General features: G+C 40.2%; 1 protein-coding gene across 1 annotated transcript in view; it reads left to right on the forward strand.

Annotated features, from left to right (window-relative positions):
- Nucleotides 1-12,555: 12,555 nt before the first annotated feature.
- LOC119414903 (SUN domain-containing ossification factor-like) overlaps nucleotides 12,556-25,715 on the forward strand; it is a 22,188-nt gene continuing 9,028 nt past the window's right edge. Inside the window, 18 exon segments of the mRNA XM_037682022.1 lie at nucleotides 12,556-12,567; nucleotides 12,642-12,694; nucleotides 13,261-13,360; nucleotides 13,603-13,698; nucleotides 14,033-14,241; nucleotides 14,331-14,420; nucleotides 14,550-14,679; nucleotides 14,755-14,869; nucleotides 14,946-15,073; nucleotides 15,171-15,238; nucleotides 15,315-15,422; nucleotides 15,741-15,846; nucleotides 17,762-17,782; nucleotides 19,132-19,187; nucleotides 24,787-24,869; nucleotides 25,106-25,162; nucleotides 25,246-25,302; nucleotides 25,454-25,544. Coding sequence (XP_037537950.1) covers nucleotides 12,556-12,567; nucleotides 12,642-12,694; nucleotides 13,261-13,360; nucleotides 13,603-13,698; nucleotides 14,033-14,241; nucleotides 14,331-14,420; nucleotides 14,550-14,679; nucleotides 14,755-14,869; nucleotides 14,946-15,073; nucleotides 15,171-15,238; nucleotides 15,315-15,422; nucleotides 15,741-15,846; nucleotides 17,762-17,782; nucleotides 19,132-19,187; nucleotides 24,787-24,869; nucleotides 25,106-25,162; nucleotides 25,246-25,302; nucleotides 25,454-25,544 — 1,580 coding nt within the window.

Consider the following 25,715-nt stretch of genomic DNA (forward strand, 5'->3'; position numbering starts at 1 on the left):
GGGGGGGGGGGGGGGGGGGGGGGGGGGGGGGTACGCATGTGCATGTTTGTTGGTAATTGGGTTGGATGGATTTGGTGGAATAAGGTGATGCAGCATCATGGAACCCTGCTGGGTGACTTCATGGTTTGGACTTTTGTGAGTTGTTCTTTTGTTGTTGTAGCAGTCAATCTGAGGAGCACCTTCAGTAATCTGTCTGTGACAAATAGCCTCCAGAATACACCCCACCTGATCACAGGTGTCCATTTGTGCTCTACTGGTGCTCAAAATGTAAGCCTCAAACTCCAATTCAGGTGCTGACTAAAAGAAAAGACCAGGTGTTCCTTGAAGGAATGCACATCACCCTCCACCTCTCAGGCCAAAGTTTTAAGCAAACTTCTTTCCATATTTGAAAAACACAGAGTTATGACAGTTTTGGTCAAATCTGGAAAATAAAGTTACACAAGATCTCACACTACATCACAAGATTTTATTTATAATATAAAGCTGCTTTGCCAATGATAAGTGTGACTCCACTCAGCTCTCATTTTATTGGTTCTTCTCAGATGGAGGTGATTTGCCTCTGTGACTTGTTTCCCCGCTCTGTGGGTGGGATCATTAACGCAAAGTGGACGGTATCGTAACCGGTCATTGTGTTAGAGTCGCTCCACCCGTTGCGGACCTTAATCGCCCTATAATTGGACATGAATTTCTTTAGCTTATCCTGGCACTGCTTATAAGTCCGGGTGTAGGCATGCTGCTCCAACATCTCTGACATCGCTTTGTGAAGGCACTCAATTGTTTGGTGCCATGCGTCAACACGATCAGAGGAAGTGGAGGTTCAGATGTAGTTTGTAGTTTTGCTGGGCAGGTCTGCCAGTGACATAACTTTGTTGGCCAATCAACGGCTGCTGTCTGCTTACGTCAAAATCGTCACCTTGGACCAGTTTGCTCCAAACAAGACAAAAAAGATGATCCCATAAACCAGGCTGAGTGGGACTGGTACCGGCAGTGTGCAGGCCCTTAACTGGTGTAGTGTGGTGCTGAACCGATGAGAGTTAAGACCGTGGAAAAGCACCATATTAGTTCTCAAATTATGTTATGGAGGACTCTCAGCTACTACCAAACTAGATTACAGATTTATAGGAATGTTTGTGTTTGATACGTTTGATTAGCTGTGGTGGCCATCTTGAATTGAGTTGACTCCTACAGTTAAATGCTTGTAGAAGGACATTCAACAATGACTTTCCTAGAGTTTCATTAAAACTATAGCAGAGGTTCATGATATATTATGCTAACAGACAGACATACACACATAGACAGAGGTTTTGCATGAGTCCCTGTTTTTAAGAGCTTAACATATCTCTATTAGCCTTCTGCTATTGTTAAAAGCATGTATATCCATTAAACCCATGTGTCAGCAGCTGCATCGGAGCTTGAGGTGTGTTCAAGTGCTTCTCTGTCAGTTTGTTCTGTGTCTGTGGGCCTAAACTATGTTCTCATGTAAATAGGTCAGAATAAGGACTAAGTGTAGGCGTGAACTCTTATGAGCTCCTGAAGAATCTTAGCGCTTTAATCGTTCTCTGTGTCTCTGTTCACTATATGCTCTCCTGTCTCTGAGTTAGACTGCCTTACTGGCATCATTCGCAATTCTTTATTGCCAAAGTTCTACAGATTAACTAGACGAAGAGTTCAAAAGGTTGATCAGCTGAAGAGTTCAAAGTGAAATTGTTAATAGAGGAAAAAAAAGTAAAATGCATCAGTTGTTGTTGTGTGTGTGTATCGCTCCTCAATAAACAACTTCCTCCTGAGGTTCTGCTGTGTCCACAGAGTGCTCATTATTGAAGCGAGTTGAGTTCTGATGGTCCAAAACTTGAATAAAGATTTGGGTCATGTTCAAGTGTGCTTCCATGGATTAAAGCTCTCAGTTTGGACAAAGTGAGTCTTTGGTGATGAATCAACAGCTAGTTTGAGCAGATCAGGAACCTACTGCCCATCAGCTTAAACTTACCCATGAGGCCTCAGCTCTGACCCAGGGACAAGAAGGTTAAACAGCTCCTGTTTCAAAGTGGTTCATGCAAACTCATCTATTTAAACCTTTAAATTTTGTAAAATATTTATGGAGAATTATGTTGTGCTTTTTTTCCAGCATAAAACATTTCAATACTCAGGGAGCATGAATTTATTAATATTTCTGACAAAATAAAATGGTTGAAATACTAAACTAAATTTCTACATCTGCGTTGTTCAGACAAGCTGTTGTTGGTTCTTCTATTGGACCATGTTTGGACTAGCCATTAGCTCATCAGTCCTGTCAGACTGAAACATATTTCTCCTTCACATGAAGCTGAAACAGTAAAAGATTTTAACGATTGCGTTGAAAGTCCAAATGACCAGATCCACGACAGTAGTTTTAGTTTCAGAAGATGTGTAAAATAGGAGCGCCGATACACAGACAGAAAGCAAAAGAAGCAAGAGGAGGACAGGAGAGCAGGAGGAGGAAGAAAAAACGTCCGCCTTGCACAAGAGCAAGTGAGGAAAAAAAATCAGTTTTATTGCCATCATGCTAGAAATAAGGTTTACTCAATTTGATTATGCAATTACTATTCAGTTCAGTCCAGTTAAGTCTCAACAGAAGTTGTCTCAGGGCACCTGAACACAAACATTCACATACATTATAAAAGCCATTTTGTAAAAGTTATCTACTGTATAAGGAAGCAGCAGATTGTGTTGAATCTTCATTTCGTAGCAGTCTCCCATCCTGAGCAAGCACTAAGGAGACAGTGGGAAGGAAAAACTCCCTTTTAACAGGAAGAAGCCTCCAGCAGAACCAGGCTCAGGACGAGCGGCCATCTGCTTCAACTGGCTGAGTTTGAAAGGACAGGAAGGAGAAACAAACACCGAATGGCAGGTCCAGGAGTACTTTCTATAGGCGGACAGGCAAAAAAAAGAGACAATTTAAGATAGAAATAATTACAAATACAAACATGTAGAGCAGAGAAAGTAAAAACAGCAGCAGAGTGAGGAAATGTGGTCATTTTGTCCTCCAGCAGTCTAAGCCTATAGCAGCATAACTAAGGGATAGCTCAGGAAACCTAAGCCAACTATACTATAGGGTTTAACCAAAAGGAAAGACTTAAGTCCAGTCCTAAAACTGGATAATGTGTCAACCTCATGGATAGAAACTGGAAGTTGGTTCCACAAGAGAGGAGCCTGATAAAATCTAGATGCATTTCAGTTATCATCATGTAATCATTGATGAACAGCTAACATGGAAAAATCACATAAATTCTGTAAGAACAAAAATATCTAAATCTATTGCAGTACTATACAAAGTCAGGGAATTATTAAATGATAAAGCTCTGTACATGTTGTATAACACAATCATTGTTCTACATTTAATCTATTGCACTGATGTTTGGGGGAAAGCGTGTAAAACATTTACAAAGACTATTTTTATTTTACAGAAAAGAGCTGTAAGAATTATCACCAGAAAGCATCACAGTCACCCATCAAGCACATTATTTTATCAACTGAAGTTATTGAAGTTCCATGATTTGGTAGATTACAGTATTTTATCAGTTATGTATAGGGCTCAAAATAACACATTACCATTAAATATCCAAAGAAATTTTGTTAAAAGACAAAGTTGTTACAATCTTAAGGGGATAGAGATATTTGTCAAACCAAAATTCAGAACTAGTCTGAAGGGAAGGTCTACCTCAATCCAAGGAGTTGGATTGTGGAATGGTCTAGAGAGTGATGTGAAAAATGCCAAGTCAACGTGTACATTTAAGAAAAAGATCAAAGCTGGATTGTTAAAAAAATATATATATAAAGTAGCTTAATGTGTTTTTTGTATTAGATTTAGAAAAATTAAAAAGAGTTATTCATTTTGTTCTGTTACTTGAAAATTATTATGATTGAACTAATTGTGTGAAAAAAGGAGCAGATATAATAAGATTTTTTTCTTCTTCTGCTGCCTTTCATTTTAAATCTCTTGTATTTTTTAAATTGTTATGAAATTGTTTTGTATTTTTTTAATAAATAAACTTTATACCATACCATACCATAAATTGTGGAATGAATTAAATGCTGATTTCAAATTATGTGTTTTTTGGTGAGCTTTAAAAGAGCCTTAAAATGTAAAATTATTAAAGCTTATTCTGTTATCCAACATTTTTCAGTCAGGTCATCTGGACAGTTTCTTTTTTCGTGCTGAAACGTTTCGCCTTCGATCCGGAAGGCTTCATCAGTCAAGGAAACACACAACAAAACTGATTCTTCCTCCAGTCAGAGTTTAGAGCTCATCATAGCACAGAAACAGCACTAGTGAAAGTCACTAATGATAATCTCATGGCCTCAGACAATGGACTTGTGTCTACACTGGTGTAGATGAACAGATGCTCGGATATATTCATCAATTAACACGGATTCCTCATTTTTCTGGACTGAATAAAACGTGCATTGAATTTAAGGAAATGCAAACGTGAGACGTCATTTATATTTGACCCATCAAAATGAATGCGGACATTTATTTACAGAATCAAAATTTAACATCAAACATTTACATTAATTTGGCAAATTATGAAAATAACAACATAAGCAATCAATCAGGAAAAATCATACGGCCATGATTTTTCCGTTGCTTCACCACAGACATTTATGAAACTGTACAATTATGATCTTTTACCCACACGGATGTGGATGAGCATTTTACACAGACATTTCTAAATATCTGGAAGAATATCTACTTGATAGAAAAGTTTAAAGATGGGAAAGAAGTTTAGAGGGAGTAAAGATGGTATGGGAGGGGAAGTGTTCACCAGAATTGACACTCTCCATCAGAACCCAGCTCTCCCCGGTACGCTTGGTAGGAAACTTGACTCGTTACCTTTCTGAGGTTAATCAGCAGATATGGAGCTCCGTTAACGCTACCTGTCCAGCGTCTCCTTAGGATGCTGTGAATCGTCAGAAGTAGTGGCGAGTGAAAATGTTATAATCCCATGGAACTCGGAAGAGCTCTGTTGTCATGTCAGGATCATCCCGTCTCTCGCAGAACTTCTCCAACCAGCAGAACTCAACAGAACTTCTCCAGAGCTTCAACAGAACTGCTAACTGAACCCAACAGAACTCAAGCAGAACTGAGTAGTTTTCAGATCCCGTCAGAGCTGAGTAGACCAGGAAGTACCGACATTTTAAAGAGCTCTTTTTCCCGGTTCATACGGGAGTCTCCCATTGGCCAGAACCGACCAGACGGGGTGTGTTTTGTGACGTAAGAGGTTAGAAGACAGCAAGAATTGTTATGGAAAGATCAGAAATGTTCTCACAGACAGAGAGAGTTTTGTTTTGGCGCGTTTCAGAAACAGGTGCCAAAACCTCTATATTTACGTCTGAGAGGATTCTAAAAACATGACAGTTCGTTCCAACAACTTGTTTTGCGTTTGACTCCAACCTTGGACCAACTTACACTTGCTCATTCAAAGGCAGAAATCAGAAAATGCATAAAAATCTGTAACAGACCTCAACATGAATTCTAACTTTGCATGAGAAAAAATCATTACACAGTTAATAAAATTGATTAGTTCACTGCAACATCTAAAATGGTTTGAACTAAGACACTTTGATTATCAACATTTGTAAAATAGTAATGATAATAAAACAGAGAGTGTTCTTTTCACTTGAATAATCAAGAAAGAAAGTCTCAGGATGGGTGAACCTGTATTTCTGGATTCAAATCAATGAAATGACAGTTCCTGTCCCACAAGGTTCTTAAGGTCAAGATTTTTGACCTTAGACTTAGTTTTGACATGGGCCTAGTCCACTACACTGGTCCTGTTAGACCTCAGTGCTGCATTTGATACAGTTGATCATAATATTCTATTACAGAGTCTTGATTATGATATTGGGATTACAGGAACAGCTCTAAAATGGTTTAAATCATATTTAGCTGATAGATTCCAGTTTGTAAATGTAAATAATTACTTTTCTTCATACACCAAAGTTAGTCATGGAGTTCCTCAGGGCTCAGTGCTTGGAACAATACTCTTTACTTTATATATGCTTCCATTAGGTAAAGTTATTAAACAGCATGGGATAAATTTTCATTGCTATGCCGATGACACACAATTATATTTGTCCATGAAACCCAATGAATCAAATCAGTTACTTAAGTTACAAGAATGTCTTAAAGATATAAAATCCTGGATGACCCTTAATTTTCTGCTTTTGAATAAAGACAAGACTAAGGTTTTGATTTTTGGACCTGAGCATCTTAAGAATTAATTTTTCAGTTGTTTTTGTCATCCTTGGATGGCATGAATCTAGCCATCCATCCATCCATTATCTTTTACCTGCTTCTTCCATTTTGGGTCACGGGGGTCGCTGGTTCCCATGTCCAGCAATCCCTGTGGGAGGGGCGGGGTACACCCTGGACAGGTCTCCAGTCCATCACAGGGACACATATAGAGACAAAAGAGACAAACAACCATTCACTCTCTCACTCACACCTAGGGACAATTTAGAGTTACCAATCAGTCTAACATGCATGTTTTTGGTCTGTGGGAGGAAACCAGAGCACCGGGAGAAAACCCACGCATGCACAGAGAGAACATGCAAACTCCACCCAGAAAGGCCCCTGGATGGGGTTTGAACTTGATCTGGCAACCTTCTTGCTGAGATGCAGCGGTTCTACTAACTGTTCCACCATGTCATCCATTTATTTATTTACTTTTTGATTAATTTATTTATTTATGTTAGAGATTAACCTAAATATTGTTTAGTTTTGCCTCAGTTCTCTACTAAAGTTTATGTTGTGGCCTCTGTTTTTTCATTCAACCTTTATTTAGACAGGTAAATCCCATCGTGCCTCGAGGACTCATTTACAAGAGAGAGTTAAAGTTTATGTTGTGGCCTCTGTAATGACCTATGAAGATTGCTGAAACAGCGCACACTCTATCCAGTGTGACCATACAGCTCTCCTCGTGGACACAACCACCTCTTTCCTCAGGCTTCATTTATTTAGATTTTTACGCGTCGCTCTCACCTGGGAACGCAGTACAGGTGAGAGCGCCCTCTGGTGTCTGACTGATGAAAGTGTTAGTAAATTATCTAGACTGGTCCTGGGGTTTTTGATCTATCTATGGTGGCCAGACCAGCAACAAAAGTGTTTTTATTCGCTGAGGATAGCTGTGAAGCGCGCAGTTTATGATAGTTTCACCGCACTTGGCTTCAAACTTGACTTTTTCATTCAGTTATGTTTTAGAAAATAAAGTTGTCCTAAATGTTTAGAGTGAATGTAGCCTACATGGATAAACACACCCGGGTTGAAGATTACATTGTTTTACATCATCTCTTCACACGGTTGTGTTCGTTATTCATTCCGCCTTTATTTATACACCTTAATCCCATTGATTCACGGGGACTCATTTACAAGAGATACATGCATAACATGTTGAGACCTGTTATAATTTCAACAGTGCGTAGGTGTGTATACTGTATTTCGGGTGACCAAGTGCAACAAAACAAGCGCTCCGAGTCTGAACTGCGCATGCGTACTGCTGCCCTCTGTTCGGACGTGGAGCGGCGCAGCTGACGCTCAGCAGCAGCAGGTTGTGTCAGGAAGCAGTGGTTAGCATCACAGTTAGCCACTGAGAGCCAGTAGAGTAAACGGAGCAGAGCTGGTGAATCCATCTAGTGCTGTTGGAGAAGACAGTGTAACAGGATACACGTCTGTTTCGTGTATGGCGATGATGTCTGTCCCCGCAGGAGAGGGATGATGATGACACTGTTGTGGCGAATTGTGTCAGTGTTGCTATGTGTAGCTGTAGTCTGTTGGTGAGTTTTGTATCTTATTTAAACTGTTACATTTGGTGATTAAAAACAACCGAGTATGTAATGTTCAGCGTTGTATTCAAGACGTCAGACTGTGATGTGGCACCTGTCTGACCTCTGACCTGCCTGCTTGTTAGCTTCAGCTGCTAAAGTTTAAACAGGCTAAGTTAGCATTTGTTAAGAAACAGATTGATCTGTTAATACTTCACCATGACAGGTGTAACTGACGTTTTTACCTCACTATGACATGTTGTCAACATGTTATTATCTACCTTGACAGGCGTAATTTAATGCTATTACCTCACCATGACATGTGTAACTAGCATGTTATTACGTACCATGACTGATATAAGATGTGGAACTAACATATTATTACTTCATCATATCATATGTAACTAACATTATCTCACCATGACAGGTGTAACTAAAATGTTATTACTTCAGCATGACAAGTGGAAATAACGGTATTACCTACTACTACTATATGTATATTTAACATATTTTTTCTCCATGACATGTGTAACTGATATGACATTACCTCACCTTGATGTGTAAATAACGTGTTAATACATCACCATGACATACCATACCATTTTATTTATAGAGCACTTAAAACAGCTACAACGCCGACCAAAGTGCTGTACTAACAACAGAAACAACAGACAACACACAAAGCAATATACAAAATGAAGTAAATCAAAAATATAGACATAAAAATGATGCAGATAATAAATATGACGACAAACCCAGTGTGGAGCGTACAGGTTCAAAACACAGATCCTCTGGTGTTGAAAGCTTCTGAATAGTAGTGAGTTTTTAAACGGGATTTGATAGTGACATATTAGGGACATATGTCACTAACATATTATTACCTCATCATGAAAGGTGTAACAAATATGTTGTTACCTCACTGTGACAAGTGTAAGTAACATGATGTTACCTCACCTTGACAGGTGTAACAAATATGTTGTTACCTCATGTCAGGGTAAACAAAGATCGCTTCTCATCTCCCCCGCCTGGGTTGTTTGCTCGGAAGGAACACATGTTTATATCATAATTAAACAACATCTTTATTCTTACAGACTTCAAAATGTGTGAACCAGAGAGAATTGTATAAATATTTATATATATTACCTCACCTCAAAGGGACCCCCGTACAATTCTGACATGTATCCAGTCTGTTCCCACTTTTATTGGCTCTGTTTATCCACCCCGTAACACTTCCTGTTTTTAAATCCTATCCAATAAACACCTTACAGACTCTCTGAAGTCCCTGTCCAATCTATCAGGCACACATTAGCTGCCCTCTCTTTCCACTGAGTACATGGCACATAATCAGCACGAAGCCACACATAATCTCACAAAGGCTGTGAAAATCTTGATTATTCCCTTGGTAACTTAGCACATTATCAGGTTTTTAGATTGCTCCACTAAGAGTCACTACTCTTTTACTCATTAATTATTTTATGATCCCCACAAACACTCAAATGATGTGAACTATAATTTAACTTCAGTTACCTGAGCAACAACCTTTTTAATGTTTTGTTTGTCATTAAAGGCCTCATTAGAAATGAGTAACTGTTTTCCTACCGACAGCAGAAAGTGTCATGGTTTGATTTTAAAGTTAGCTTGAAAAGATATTATTTATCGGCCTATGGCCACATCTAACAAAAATTCTATCCATCTTTATATGATCTATTTTCCATAATTCATAATTAAACCTTATTATATCCATATTATATTATTTTCCACCATTTATCATCAAAGGTTCTTTTATTCCCAACACTCACCATGGCAAGTGTAAGTAACATGTTGTTATCTCACCTTGACAGGTGTAACAAATATGTCATTACTAGAGCCTGACCGATTTATCTATAGGGCCGATATTTTAGGCCAGTATAGGTGTTTGGAAACATCTGTATCTGTGATAATTGTCCCATTATGCACCAATACAAACACTGGGAACCAGGCGTGTCCTTACTTTCAAAAGGTGTAATTGTTCATTGTATCCAGCAGAGGGCGCATGTGGACTACTTTGAATTCAATGTCATTCACCTAAGTTTCACTTTCAGCACAGCCAAAGCAAGTAGAAGTACTGTGTATTTTGCTGAATAGAGCATGGTAAGTTTATTGTAAATGATCTTTAAAACACATCAACAATAATAAATACTCTTCAACCCTCCAAACCGCTTGTCATTAGCTACGTACTTCTCAAGTTAGCAAGCTAATGTTTAGATAACCTAACATAGACTATTGCCTTGTAAAACTATATCCAGAACACAAAGTTTGTTTTCTCAGTCATTGTGTTTTTGAAACCATTAGTGAAAAGGCCAGACTTCAGGGGTATCTGAGGCAGGCTTGAAACACAAGAGTCAGGGTGGCTTCTGGGTAATACCAGATGGCTAGGCCTCAGACTGACGAAGCCTCTTGGATGAGGGGCGAAACGTTTCTTTTTAACAAAAAAACGAAGTCCAGATGACATGATTCAACCTTTTTTGTTGTTTATATCCAGAACAATAAATCTAACATATAGGTGCACTAATTGTACAAAGTATATCATTGTTAGTAACGCTATCTTTGTCATCATCAATGAAGTGCACTGTTTGTCTGAAATCTTTACTTCTCTGCATTAAAATAAACTTCGCTATGGTCAATAGTAGACCTGTAGCAATAAACAATAAATCAATTAATCACATGATAAATGAAAATTATCGACCTCATTTTCATTTATCGGCTTTATCATGTTTTCGTGTCTCTCTCTTTCCACTGAAGACACGGCTCAACTCCGGTGCTCTTCACTGATCCATCCCATTCTCTTTAAAATCTGTTTTAACTATCCAAAATCACGTTATTGGCTTGTTAAAAGCAGCTAAGCTGAGAAGCGAAGCTACGAGCTAAGCTAACAGGCTGACCTCAAGGAACAACCTCCATTTTGTCAAAACTTCAAAGCGCCTCCCTTCCATTTTTCTTAAAGAGACACGCTGCTTGCTCCCTCAGTATCCATCCTTCCGTTCAGTCGTATACTGCCATCCTGTGGTCACAAAAAAGTACTACATGCAAAACAAAAGATAAGATAAAAAAAATCTTCTTAAATTTGACATTAATTACTAATTATTGTCAAATAAACAATAATTACTAATTATTGTAAAATTTCAGACAATATTGTTGTTTATCACAATAATTTCTGAGACAATTAATTGCCCAGCAAAATTTATTATCGTGACAGGCCTAGTTAAAACTAATTAGACCTTCACCATATGTGACTGTTTAAACATCGAACAGGGAGGAGCATTTCTTTGTTTAATTTATATGTTTGTAACACACTGGATAACTTTATGGTGAATAGTGGAGGATAGAAAATGTGAACACAAGTCAGGAAGACCATTTCAAGACTTCAAGTGTCAAAACAGGTTTAAAAGTAGCTGTTTACGTAGATTACTGGGGGTGGACAAAGCTCAAAAATTTCCAGCCAGTAAATCGATTATTGGCAGCTGCATTCTTCTCCTAATATTGTTTTCAGCAATAGTCAAAATGTCCATATCGGTCAAGCTCTACTTATTACTTCATCATGACAAGTGTAACTAACATGTCACTTTACCATGACATGCAGCTGACTGTCATGAGTGTGAAACTCTTTAAATAGTAGGTTTTCTAGAACAAGCACCTGAGTAAAGAAAATGTTCTGAGTCTACATCCATTCCTGTTGAAGACAACCTCCTAGTCCCATGCTAGATCAGATTAGATTGACCAGTGGACAGGATTAACAACAACAGACTGGACTGGAAATGCAACAGTGAAGCATCTACAAGAAGGTACAGAGCAGACTGTACTTTTTGAGGAAGCTGAAGTCCTTCAACGTTTGCAGCTGCATATCTTCTATAAGTCTGTTGTAGAGAGCGCTATCTCTTCTGCCATCATCTGCTGGGGGAGCAGCACCGGAGCAAGTGACTTCAAAAAGATCAACAAGCTCATAAAGAAGGCTGGCTCAGTTCTGGGGACTCCTCTAGAACCTTTGGAGATGATTGTTCAAAGAAGGATTCTTCATAAAATGAAGAACATTATAGACAACCCTCAGCATCCTCTTCATCAGACTGTCATACAACAACAGTCTTCAGTCAGAGGCTTCTTCAAATCCGTTGTAGGACAGACCGCTACAAGAGATCCTTCCTGTCCACAGCCATCAGCATCTAGAACAACTCTTTAATGAAACCAGGATGATGAGTTACCACAACATTTAATTTACCTCTGGGATTAATAAAGTATTTTTGAATTGAATTGATTATTTCAAAGCTTCAATGAAGACCTGAGGGTTTTGTGTGTACAGAGCCTTAAAAACAAAGCCAAATAGAGAGATGTGGGAATTTTCTATCTTTTAGCACTGATTTTAGCAGATAGCAACATTATAACACCCTCTGACTGCTGCACTTCATTTATGATCTCATTCGAACGTGCTGCTGATGTTGAAATACCAATTTACACCTTAGAAAGGCAAATGCAGTGACTAATGTGATTTGTGTCAGTTTTATTATTAACTGTTCATTTGGGCTAATCCCAGTGAGTCGGCACGGTGGCTCAGTTGGTAGGGCTGTTGCCTCACAGTGAGAAGGTTGCTGCATCAAATCCCGGCTGGGGGCCATTCTGAGTAGAGTTTGCATGTTCTCTCTCTTTTCTCTGGGTACTCCAGTTTCCTCCCACAGATCAAAAACATGCATGTTAGGCAGATTGGTAACTCTAAATTGTCTCTACATGTGCGTGAGGGTGTGAATGTTTGTTTGTCTGTGTCCCTGTGATGGACTGGAGACCTGTCTATGTGTCCTCCGCCTCTTGCGCAGAGACTGCTGGACATGAGCACCATTGACCTAGTGACCCAGAAAAGAAGAAATGGGTAAAGATAATGGATGGTGGGAATTCCAAATGAGATCACAGATCTCTTTTTCAAGATCCTCCTGGGCCTGAAGGCAGCCTAACATGCATGTTTTTGGTCTGCGGGAGGAAACTGGAGTACCCGGAGAAAAACCCATGCATGCACGGAGAGAACATGCAAACTCCACCCAGAAAGGCCCCAGGCCGGGAATTGAACTGGCAACCTTCTTGTTGAGAGGCAACAGCTGTACCAACTGAGCCACCATGATACATGAGTTAATAAAGAAAATAGTTTTTATTTTTCTTCTATGAAAGACCTTTTTCCTCAAGTAAATGAGCAGAGACTTTAGTCATGCTACGTGAAACTGGTTGATGAAAGTATGAACTGCTGCTTTTTATAATAATTATGGCAAGATGTACTATTTCCAGTCCTCCTTGGACATGATTAGAATTCTGAAAGTTGTCTTTAAAAATGTCTGTTTGCTGCAGAACGAGCGTGTCAGTTCCTCGTTGCGTCACGGTGATGTTCAGTCCCAGCACTAACGCTTTCTGGAGACTCGCTGTTGAAGATGTCCTTCTCTTCTGCAGGAACTCCTGTGATGAAGTCGGCTGTGTGGAGCTGCACCCAGAGGTCCAGAAGTCTTCACAGGATGGCACTTCAGGGGAGGACTCAGCTCCTCCTGAGAAGGTAGCGTCAATGACTTTGTGGTACTTTCATGGCTCCAAGGTTCCATGGGTTAATGATGGGCACACTTCAAGCTCGTGTTTTGTTCTTGTATTATACTTTGAATTGTTGAACAGTTTATGTTTGTTTTGTGAACATTTACATTCTGTCTCCAAAATGTTTCTTTATCCTGGATCCACAATATTTTTTATCTTAGTAGATATTTCTGTGCATTTGTTTAGTTTTTTTTTTTTACTGTTTTTCAGGATGAGCGAAGCTCAGCCTTACAGACCCAGCTGTTCTCTAATAATGAACAACTGGAGCAGGTGACACCAGAAGTGGACCAAAACTGGGATGCAGAGGTACAGTTAACAACTCATCCTTTTCAAGATCAAGGACATGTGAACTTTTTCCTCATGGACTCATCTTTTTTCAAGTTAGGGAACAATAAAACGGTCTTATGAAGCACAGAGTTCTTCTTTTCTGTCATCATTCCCCAGCTTCATTCAGTCTGCAGACTGGACCGTTGCCATGCAGATGATGGAACTGAGAGAAATGAATTCATAATGTAACCGAGAAGGCATCAATATGCAGCACACCACCTCTATGTTTTTATTGGTTGTCTCTGGAACATCTGCAGCTTTAAGTTTCTAACTGATCAGCCCAGTTGTTAATCAATCATGCGTATCTTTTTAGTTCCATCAGGGTTTTGATGCTCCAGATGCAGAACTGGAGGCAGACAGAGGATCTTCACAGTCTGAGCAGAGTTCTGAATCCTGTCATTCTGATCCAGCTGGCGCTCAACATCCAAACTGTGCTGCTCCGCTGCCTTCCACTCATTCTAGTTCTGCTCCAAACAAGGAAGATCCCGACACCATGAGCTCTCACAAGGACACCCCTCAAAGGCAGGTTCCTTTTACCTGAGCTGCCACATCTGGAATGAGATGTATTAAAATATGTTGCACATAAGTCGGTAAACGGGCTGTTGTTTCAGTGGTTCAAGTGACGCAGAGGATGGAGCAGCTTCTGAGGCCTCTGATTTTGACTGTGCAGAAGACGTGACCAACATATATGATAAAAACAGGTTGGTCCAGTTAATCAAATCCTTTTAAATAAAACACACCAAAGGGAGTTTTCTCAACAAAATAAGAGCTTCAGGTCACGTTTGTGCTCTTTAACAAGACATCAATGCCTGTTGTTGTTCTCACGGCAGCCCTCCACCATTTCTGGAGAACCCCTTCAACGCTCACACTGCAGGTACTAAAACCCTCACCGACCCCCCTCTGAGTTCTCCAGCTGTTCAAAGCACAAAACATCTGGAAGCCAACACCTCCCACAAGCAGGTGAGGCTCTCAGACATAGTCAGTGATCTCTGTCTCTGTCAGAGGACGTGTCCCAGCTCTTGTTTTGTCTTACAGGACATGAGTTCCCTTGTCACGGACACGGACCCCCCTGCAGGTACCAAAGACCCCGAGGACATCCCCACGTTCGATGAGTGGAAGCGGAAGATGATGGAAGTGGAGAAAGAGCAAAGTAAGAGCAGATATCAAAACAGATTCTTCAAATCTGACAGAACTCTCATTTTTCTTCTCGTGGTCTTTGTCTTCAGTAGCACTGTCCACTCAGCCCTCCAGTAACAGTGGTCCTCCTGCTCTGAAGAAAGTCCCGAAGAACTTTAATAATTATGCCTCAGTGGAATGTGGAGCCAAGATTCTCGGCGCTAACACAGAAGCTAAAGTACATGGTCTCAAACTTTTAAGAAACTGCCGTGTGCTCTGCCTGATGTTGATACAAGAATTATTATAAACTAATGCTTCTCCATTTTGTCCCACAGAGCACGTCAGCCATACTGAAGGAGAACATGGACATGTACATGCTAAATCCATGTAGCACCAAGATCTGGTAGAGTTTGTGCTTTCGGTTCACAGCTTCTTTTCATGTCTCAAGTCTTGTTTTAATCCTTCTCCCTGATGTTCAGGTTTATTATCGAGCTCTGTGAGCCCATCCAGTTGAAGCAGGTGGACATCGCGAATTTTGAGCTTTTCTCTTCCACTCCGAAAGACTTTCTGGTCTCCATCAGTGATAGGTACGCACTTGAACTCCACATTTTGTTGCAGTACAGTATGCAGTATTTACACTAGGCAGTAAAAGTATACACTCCCTTCACCTTTTCTTTGTTTCGTTATATTTCTCTCTGAGCTACTGTCTGTCTGCTGTGAGGGTGTAAGAAACATGTTCCTGACAAGATAAAGTGGCGAATTAAATGTTTCATCAGTTTATATTGGAATTGAACTCAAATGAATAAATCCCAATAACGACATTTAAATGATCTGACATCAAATTTTATATTTTTTCAACTGTTCAAATCACTGAACTCTGTGTTCCCCGAAATTACCATTTTCAGATATCCAACCAACAAGTGGCTGAAGCTGGGAACGTTTCATGCCCGAGATGAACGCACCGTTCAGAACTTCCCTTTAGACGAGCAGCTGTACGCCAAGTATGTCAAGGTGAGCACAACCCTGTCGCTACTGTTCCTCCACAGCTGAGGGTTAACTAGCTCATCATCTGCTCATGTAGGTAACTAGTTGACCCTCTGCTGATTTGCAATGAGCTATTTCATCATCTGTTGACGTAGAGTTAACGTGTTCATCTTCTGCTGATCAAGCGTTCACTTGTTCAAAGTTAACTCATTGTTCTTATGGGGAGTGGTGGTGCAGAGGTTAGAGAAAGTGGGCTTGTGATTGGAAGGTCTCTGATTCAACTCCCCATACTGACAACATCAAAATGTGGGTGGGGTAGGTGAAGCACCCACAACTGCCTCCACCCTGATTTGCCCCACTCTGGGCCCTTGACCAAGGCCCTTAACCCCCACCCTCTGCTCCCTCGGGCACCCCAGATAGCAGCTCTCTGCTCCACACAGAGGGCTGTGGTAGCTCAGTGGTCTGTGGTTGAGTCAGGAAGAACATCCGGAGTAAAAACAATCGCCAAGTCTTAGTGTGAGTTAGTTCACTCTGGTGACCCCTGACGACGGAAGCAGCCAAAGTAATTTATATTTGTTGGGGGCAGCTGTGACTGAGTGGTTAGAGCAGTCGTCCTCTAATGGGCTGGTTGGGGGTTTGATTCCACCAGCAGTCACATGCTGGAGTGTCCCTGGGCAAGACACTGAACCCCTCATTTCCTCTGATGTGTGTCCCATCGGTGTATGAATGTGATAAAGCTCTGATTATTCTCTGTAGAGATCTAGTAGAGTGCTGTATGGATGTGTGTGGAGGTGCTCTATAACTACAGTCCAGTTACCATTCTGCTAATGTAGAGTTAACTAGATGTTTCTCTGCTGGTGTAGAGTGAACCACTTGATCTCAAACGCCGACCTCAAATGAGTCGGCGGGGGAGAGGGCAGACTCCAGAAACCATCTGAGTACAACAAAACTCCAGAAACCATCTGAGTACCAACAAAAAAGGTTAAATCCAGTCATCTGGACCATTTTCTTTTAAGTGAGAAACTTTTCGTCCCCCATCCAGAGGACTTCCTCAGTCTATGGCCTTTCAACCAGATCTGTGCCATAAGTAGACTTCACTGAAGAGACAGATCTGGTTGGCAGGCCGTAGATGGAGGAAGTCCTCTGGATGGAAGACGAAACGTCTCTCATTTAAAGAAACTGGTCCAGATGACACAATTTAACCTTTTTCTATTGTTATCTACTTGGATGACTGAGCCTACAACACTCTTTTATCTGAGCACCATCAAACTGGTTGACCCACTGTGAGAAGGTGCTATTTATAAGACTGAGTTTTGATGTGGCTCCTCGGACTGATGAAGTCTTTTGGATGAAAGATGAAACGTTTCAACAAGAAGAAACCGTCCAGAGGACCTGACAACTTTGTTGGGTATTTGATCCATTCATTAAACTTGTTTTTCTGCTTGTAAACCAGTTCATCATTTGTTGATGTAGAGTGAACTAGTTGTGGATCTGCTAGTGTAGAATTATATATCTGCTGGTGTACAGTTAATTAGTTGTTTTTCTGCTGACGTAGAGTTAACTAGTTGTTCTTTGTAAATGCTGAGTTCACTAATTCATCCTCTGCTGGTGTAAAGTTAACTATCTGTTTCTTTGCTGATGCAGAGTTAGTTTATTGTTCTTCTGCTGATAGACTTAACCAGTTCATCATTTGTTGATGTAGAGTTACTGTAAGTACTGGTAGTTGATCCTCTGCTTGTGTGGAGTTAACTAGTTCACCCCCTGCTGGTGATTTTTTTTCTTTCATTGCTCTGAATGGAACCAACAGCCATGCAGTGCAGATTTGCCTTTTTTCAGATGGTAGCATCATATCTTAAGAGATTAAGATTAAACCTTTATTCTCCTGTTTTGAATGTTTGTCTGTAATTTTTTTTCTAATTCTCTCTCTTTTTTCTTGCTTCAGATGTTCACCAAGTACATAAAGGTTAGCTTGATCCTCTTGTAGTGTTCTGTGGTTGAGTGAACTGAAAACATGAATAAGAATTTATTGGCTTCTGTTCTTGCACACTAATCATTCACCATAATCTGATCTAACCAAGATTTCTGAACACATTTCTCATGTCATTAAGAACATTTGAAAACCTACATTTGAGCACTGATTTGGCTCATTCTGCCACATGATTAATGTTTGATTTGCTTCTGTCCGAATTACTCACACAGTAACTCTCTGACAATCAGTTCATTGGTGTTTTGTTCCTGTGTGCAGAAATAAATCAACTGTTTCATACTGCTGTTCATAGTGGAGGTTTTTATAGAGCCCGACCGACATGGAAATTTGGGCTATTATCAATATTGATATTGGAAGGGGAAGGCTAATGCTAATAACAGATATATTGGCTGAAAATATTTTAGCTTTGCCCACCCACAAGAATCTAAGAAAACAGTTAGTGGTGCAGGGCTCGTTTATGTAGCACAGCTGTTAGCAACCATGAAGCTAAACAAATCATATCCACACTATACGTAGTCCTGCACTAGGTTTACAAATGGAGCACTGGTCTTCCTAACATGCATTCACATTTTCTATCCTCCACTATTCACCAAAAAATTATCAAGTGTGTTACAAAAATATAAATTAAATAAAGAAACGCCCTTCCCTGTTCATTGTTTAAACAGTCAGTCACGTATGGCAGCGTTTTTTTTTCTTCGCAGAGAAGTAAAGATTTCAGACAAACAATGCATTTCATTGAGGACGACAAAGATAACACTGATATGTATTTACCGTTACGTTAGATTAATTGTCCTGGATAAAGTTTTACAAGGCAATAGGCTATGCTAGGTTATCTAAACGTTAGCTTGCTAACTTGAGAGGCACGTAGTTAATGACAAGTGGGTTGGAGGATTGAAGAGAATTTATTATTGTTTTTTTATTTTTATTTTACATATCAGATGTAATAAACTTACCATTCATTGTTCAGCCAAATACACTACACAGTTTTTAGTTGCTTCCTGCATCTTGGGTCAGCATGACAAGTGTGCAGCATGGACATTACTTGAAAGTAGTCTGCATGCACCCTCTGCTGGATACATTGTAAATTACACCATTTGCAAGTAAAGACACGTCTCGTTCCCTGCATTTTAGGAGTGAAAATTAGAATTGTTTTTATTGGAGCACAATGGGTCGATTATCACCAATACTGTTATGTCCCCAAACATCTATATTAGCCTAAAATATTGGCCCTACGGATATATCGGTCGGGCTCTAGTTTTTTTATTGTGGAATTATCCACATTATAATCTTCATCTGAATCACAGTTTACATGTCTTATTTTTTAGGTGGATCTGCTCTCTCACTTTGGGTCTGAACATTTCTGTCCTCTTAGTCTCATAAGGTATGTAACAGACAAGAAAATAATAATAAAAAAGCAATAGTTCAGTTTTTTTGAGCAATGGAGCTTAGCTCTGACCAAATGGACTTTTGTACTGATACCAATATGCATGTATAAAATCAGGCACCACATGCCCAAATACAAAGTACATTCATAGATACTTTGGTAGCCATGGTGGAATGTATTGGTAGAATGTCAATTGTTGATGAAAGTGAAAACAAAGATTGGGCATCAAACTTAAAAATTATTTTTAAATATTTTCTTCAGATATGGAGGCCATCAATCAGTGATGGTAAAAAAAAAAAACAATACAAAAACAGCAATTAAAATTTGATTAGATGTCAAAGAACTTTCTACAAAGAATAATGTGACTCTGTCCAAATAATGCCGTACTGGATTGGTCAAGGCCTGAGTTAACAAAGATCTCCCCTAGTATTAATGACAAACATGATCCCAGCAGAAACTGTGTTACTGTTAGTCGAAGACCACAAGCAGGGAGGTGTGTCAGGAGACAGAGGGAGAAGGGGGAAGTCAAGAGTGTAGGGTTGAGGGTAGCAACTCTAAATGTGGGGAAAATGACAGGAAAAATTGGAGAGCTCGCTGACATGATGCAGAGAAGGAAGGTAGCAGTTTTTATGTCCAAGAGACCAAGTGGAAGGGCAGCAAGGCTTGCAGCCTTGGAGCAAAATTTAAATTGTTTTACCATGGTGTGGATAGAAAGCGAAAGGCAGTGGAGCAGTTCTGAAGGATGAGTTAGCAAAGAATATAGTAGAGGTGAAAAGTGTCAGATAGGGCGATGTGCCTGAAGGTAGAAGTAGATCTGATGCTAAATGTTGTCAGAGATTCTGCTTCACAGGTTGGATGTGATGTGGGGAAAGATAAATATTGGAAGGATCTAGGTTCAAGGTTCAAGGTTCTTTATTGTCATTCACATCACATGTGGTACATGAGGTGGAACGAAATTGTGTACACAAGGTCCCAGTCACACCCAAATAAAAAATAAAAAAGAAACATACAGTATAATGATTTAAGATATACACTAAATGAACGCTAAACGATGCACTAAAATATCTAAGATATACTTTAAACACTAATGTAAAATAATGTAAAATGTATATCTAGATGATAATCTAGATGAAATGATAGAGAGTATTCCCAGGGAGGAGAAAGTGGTGATTGGAGCAGACCTGAATGGACAAGTTGGTGAAGGAAACAGAGGGGATGAGGAAGTGATGGGTAGGTTTGGTGTCAAGGAAATAAACCAGGAAGGACAGATGCTGGTGGATTTAACCAAGAGAATGGAAATGGCTGTAGTCAACACTCATTTTCAAAAGAGGGAGGAACACAGAGTGACCTATAAGAGTGGAGGAAGGAGTATGCAGGTCGACTACATTCTGTGTAGAAGAAGAAAGATGAGGGAGATGGGAGACTGGCAGGTTGTGGCAGGAGAAAGCGTGGCCAGACAGCATTGAATGGTTGTGTGTAGAATGATGTTGTTGTGAAGAAGAGAAAAAGAGTAAAATTCAGAGGAGCTGTTAAAGGCTCTGAGTGGTGAGAAAGAGTTTCCAGATGACTGGACTACTACAGCAACAGTGATTGGAGAGACTGGTAAGAAGGTCCTTTGTGTGTCATCTGAACAGAGAATGGATGATAAGGAAAGCTGGTGGTGGAATAATGAAGTGTAGGAAGTTATCTAGAAGTAAAGGTTAGCCAAGAAGAAATCTGGCACTAGCTATGTTTGCATGGACATAAGTAATCAGATTAAACAGCCATTCGGAATAAAAATGTATCATGTAAACACCCCATTCGGATTATTCTGAGCTGATTCAGCTTGATCTGAATGAATATGTAATCCAAATGAGAGGGGTGGTTTATGCTGATTCATAATCCAAATGGTGTGCATGTAAACACTTAATCTGATCATTTTATTTGGATTATGGAAAACGGACCTGACTGCACATATGCGTCCTTTGTCAACCTCACACATTTCTGCCTGGCTAGATGCTAATATGTCAGGGAAGCAAAACTGGTTGGTGAGTGAAACAACATTTCTACTAGAAACTTTGAAAGAGCTCAAAATGATCTGTATTACCTGTAGCTCAGTCAGGGAGTGCAGTAACGTCTCCACCGTCATTAAAACCTGGCGCGAGTCCATTCCGGGTGCTCAGGTTTGTTTACGTTTCTCACGGCCGTAAACCGTAAGTAGAACTTCTTCTATGGTTTTTTAAGGAAAGTTTACCACTCTGTGCATGTCACTACTTCTATTCTGAATAAAAGCCCGCTTCATGTAAACACTCGTCATGATTGGATTGTGCCATGTAAACGATGCATTCAGATTATTTAATCCGAATACGTTTAAATCCGATCAAAGAATTTTGCGCATGTAAAAGTAAGAGATAAGATAGAACTTTATTGATCCCGCAGGAAATTATTGTGCCAGAGTTTCATTATAAAGGAACATAGATAAGAATCACAAGATATAAAGACAACAGAGAAAAAAAAAAATGCCAACAATTAAGTTTTAAGCAGATTCTACAAATGCAAGCAATTAAGTTCTAAACAGGTGCAGACAGAAACACTAAAGAGTTTATTGTAGTACAGGATTAATTTTATTGTGCTATGTGTAGAAAGGGGACGGAGTTGAAAGTTTGATATCCACAGGGAGGAAGGACTTCCTGTGTTGTTCTGTGGAGCACCTCGATGGTCTCAGTCTACGACTGAAGGTGCTGCAGTAAGAGTCCAGGGTGTCATGCAGGGGGTGTGACGTGTTGTTCAGGATCTGGAGCGGTTTCCTCAGCATCCTCTGCTCAGACACCTCTGTCAGAGACTGCAGGTCCACTCCCAGAACTGAACCAGCTCTCCTGATGAGTTTATTGAGTCTGTTGATATCAGCTTTCTTCACCCTGCTGCCCCAGCACACCACAGCATAGAAGAAGATGCTGGAGACCACTGACTGGTAAAACATCTGCATAATGGTCCTGCAGACATTAAGGACCTGAGTCTCCTCAGAAGAAAAAGGCAACCCTGTCCTTTCTTGTAGAGGGTGTTGTTGTTAGCTGTCCAGTCCAGTTTATTGGTCTGGACCACCAGGTACTTGTAGCAGTCCACAGAGTCCACCTTAGTACCCTTGATGTTGATATAGGGTTGGGGGGGCTGGTATTCTTCCTGTAGTCCACCTGCATAGCTAGTGAGGATGGAAGAGAGGAGTCAGGAATATAAGGAGATGCAACGTAGAGTAAAGAGGGAGGTAGCAAAGGCAAAGCAGAAGGTTTATGATGAATTGTACAAGAAGCTGGACACAAAAGAGGGTGAGAAGGACTTGTATTGACTGTTATAACAGACAGATCCAGCTTGAAAGGATTTACAGCAGGTTAGGCTTGTTAAAGATAGGAATGGTAATGTTCTAAGAAGTGAGGAGAGTGGTCTGAAGAGGGAAGTAGTACTTTGAAGAGCTAATGAATAAGAATGAAAGGGAAAGAAGAGTAGAGGTCACATAAACTGTGGACCTTGACGTGGGAAAGATTAGTGAGGATTACGTTTGAAAAGTTCGAAAGTTCTTCTGGTTTCTTGTTTGCTCTAGTGATGAACAGACTAAAGGGCCCTGCATACTCTGTTCGAAACCATGAACATGTCTCTATGTGATGTGTGACAAAAATCACGTTTTGTTCTCAGTGTAGCTTCTCACGCCTCTTCTCGCCACAAGAACTAGGCCAAACTTTTTTTCACAGGAGTATGCACTAAGTATTGTGTAATAAGTCAGAAGTTTGTGAGCATGTTTGTCAATGTGGAAATGACAGTCGTCATGAGTCTCGTGGACTATGAAAGGTGCGTGCGAAAACGAATGTCCCATAACCGCAAGTCGACTGTTCGACTGGATTATGCATGTTTCATCACCAATGAGGACAGGCAGGAATCCCTGTGAACGTTGATGTTTGTAGAGGACATTGAGATCTGTGTTAAGAACAGGGAACAGGTGGAAGAGAACTTGGAGAGGTGGAAGTATGCACTTGAGAGGAGGAATGAAAGTCAGCCATAGTAAGACAGTCCATATATGAATGAGAGGGAGGCTGGTGGAACAGTGAGTCTACAAGGAGCAGTGGTCACAAAGGTGCAGGACTTAAAGGACTTAGGGTCCACTGTCCTGGAAAATGGGGAGTGTGGTAAAGAGGTGAAGAAGGGAAACCAGGTAGAATAAAGTGGATGGAGAAAAGTTTCAGGAGTGTTTTGTGACAAAAGAGTGTCAGCAAAGGTCAAAGGAAAAGTTTCAAGACAGTGGTGAGACCAGCTATGTTGTATGGTCTGGAGACAGAGACATGGACAAAAGACGGGAGACAGAACTGGAAGTAGCAGAAATTAAGATGTTGAGGTTCTCCCCAGGAGTGACAATAATGGGAAAAATTAGGAATGAGATCATGAGAGGTACAGCACATGTTGAAGGACTTGGAGATAAAGTTAGAGACCAGACTGAGGATTTTGGACATGCCCAGAGGAGGGACAGTGGTTATATTGGTAGAAGGAATTTAGAAATACAGCTGCAGTTTTTCTCCTAGGTTATGTGTCCTTTATTCTATGATTTTTATTGAATTGGGGTAGGAGTTTAGACGCAGACATGTCTGTGCTGTGGGCTGTTTGTACCGACAGTTTTCAGGCCGGCGGGGAGGTGGGGGGGGAAGGGCGCAGACATATGTCTGTGAGTGGAGACGACTCAGGGAAAGTGAGCGCTACCTCTTTAGCTTTTTAGCCAGTGCATCTGTATTTCGCACTGCTCGCTTAGCGCTACGTCAGGCAATTGTTGACTGGGGTGGGCGTTTGGTAGGCAGAGTGCTCGGTTCTGTTGACTGGGCGGGGTGCCCTGCTTGTATAATGGTAGGGGAAACACTGAGCTGCCAGGAAAAAGACAAAGAGGAGATAGATACACAGTAGATTCGGTTAGAGAATACAGAGGGAGTTGGTAGAGGATGACTCGTTGAGGAGACCCCTTAAGAGGGAACAGCTGAAAAAAAATGTCAAAGAACTCCAGTAGGGATGAATATATATATGCAGTAGACCACAATGCACTGCAAAATTCTGACTTAGAGCATTCACATGAATAAAAAGGGTCATCCGTTGATGCGCCAACAGCTAGTCAGAGCGAGACCAACACTAGTTGGTTTGCCATTTTAAAACTGCTCCAATCTCAAAAATGTAGTGATTTATGTGAACACAAACTTTTAAGCAGCTGATAGTTGTGAAATATGTGGTCATTTGAGCAGAAATATAATGCTCCTGCCAGAGTGCTCCTGGTTGCATTGGAAGTGCTACAGCTAGCTGCTGCTGCTACTTACACTTGGAAGTATTTTTTAAATTTGATATAAATAACGTCATGTAAAAATTGACTGAAATTTTTAACATTGTTTACATAAACTGCTATTAAGTTTGTGAGAATCAAGTTGCTTTAAAAGAGCAGCGATTATTAACCTGTCCATAGAACCCGACTTCCAAAGATCTGAACTGTCACGTTGACACACCGCTACATATTACATGACATGAAAGCTTGTTTTGAATGATGTGGTTGTGTTGTGTAGATGTTTGAACATGAGTTTGACTGGTTTTGTTTGGTCAGAGTGTTTGGAACCAGTATGATGGCAGAGTACGAGGAGTTTGCTGATCCTTCAGAAAGACCAGATGATCAAGAGGACGACCTGGGTGAGACACACCTGTCCTTTCAGGGGCTCAGAGACCTTTAGTGGTTCAGTTCCTTTTACTGTAGAAACAGTCTGATGTAGTCCACCCTTTGTTTACTTTATAAACACAGTTCAGGTGTCTGCACATTAAAATTATTATTTTCATTTAGTTCCTTGTTTTCACAAATTTGTTGTAAACAAATTTTAATTTTTGTCCAGATTAATGAAAGCTTTGTATATGTTTATTAATGTCTGCAGCTTATCCTCATGGAGTTTCACCTGGAGAACCCAACGATCTGATTGGATCAGCTAAAGGTATTGTATTGAATACATTTGAATATATTTGATATTTAAGTTGAGTCCATATATCCACATTATTGTTTGAATTTTCTCCTCAGATGCCATTTTGAACATGGTAAACAATATTGCTGTGAATGTTCTCGGGGGAAACGCAGGTACAAATAAGATAATGCTGATATATTCCTGACTTCTGTAAAATATTTATCAGTAATATGCAGATTGTACTTGATGGAGGTAGTTAGTACATAATGTAACTGAACCAACATTTTCAGCTCATTCTTCCTAATGTTCTCTTTTCATTTGAAGGTAACTTCTCATCTGAAGGAGTCAACTTCACTGAGTCTTCACAACAACCTGATAGCACCGCCACAACCATCACTACTGACCTCACTACACTGTAAGTTACTCAATGAGTTACGTTATACTTTGTACACTGTGTATTGCTCTAACACACCCACAGTCCTCACCCAGCGAAATGAAATTCAGGGACTTCAGAACATTTTCAGATTTCCTTCACTTTGTCCCAGTTTTTGCATTAATGCAGCCTGAAGCTACAATTGTGTATATA

The sequence above is a fragment of the Nematolebias whitei genome, chromosome 9 (genome assembly GCF_014905685.2).
Source record: "Nematolebias whitei isolate Nwh7 chromosome 9, NemWhi1, whole genome shotgun sequence".
In the NCBI taxonomy this organism is placed as follows: Eukaryota; Metazoa; Chordata; class Actinopteri; order Cyprinodontiformes; family Rivulidae; genus Nematolebias; species Nematolebias whitei.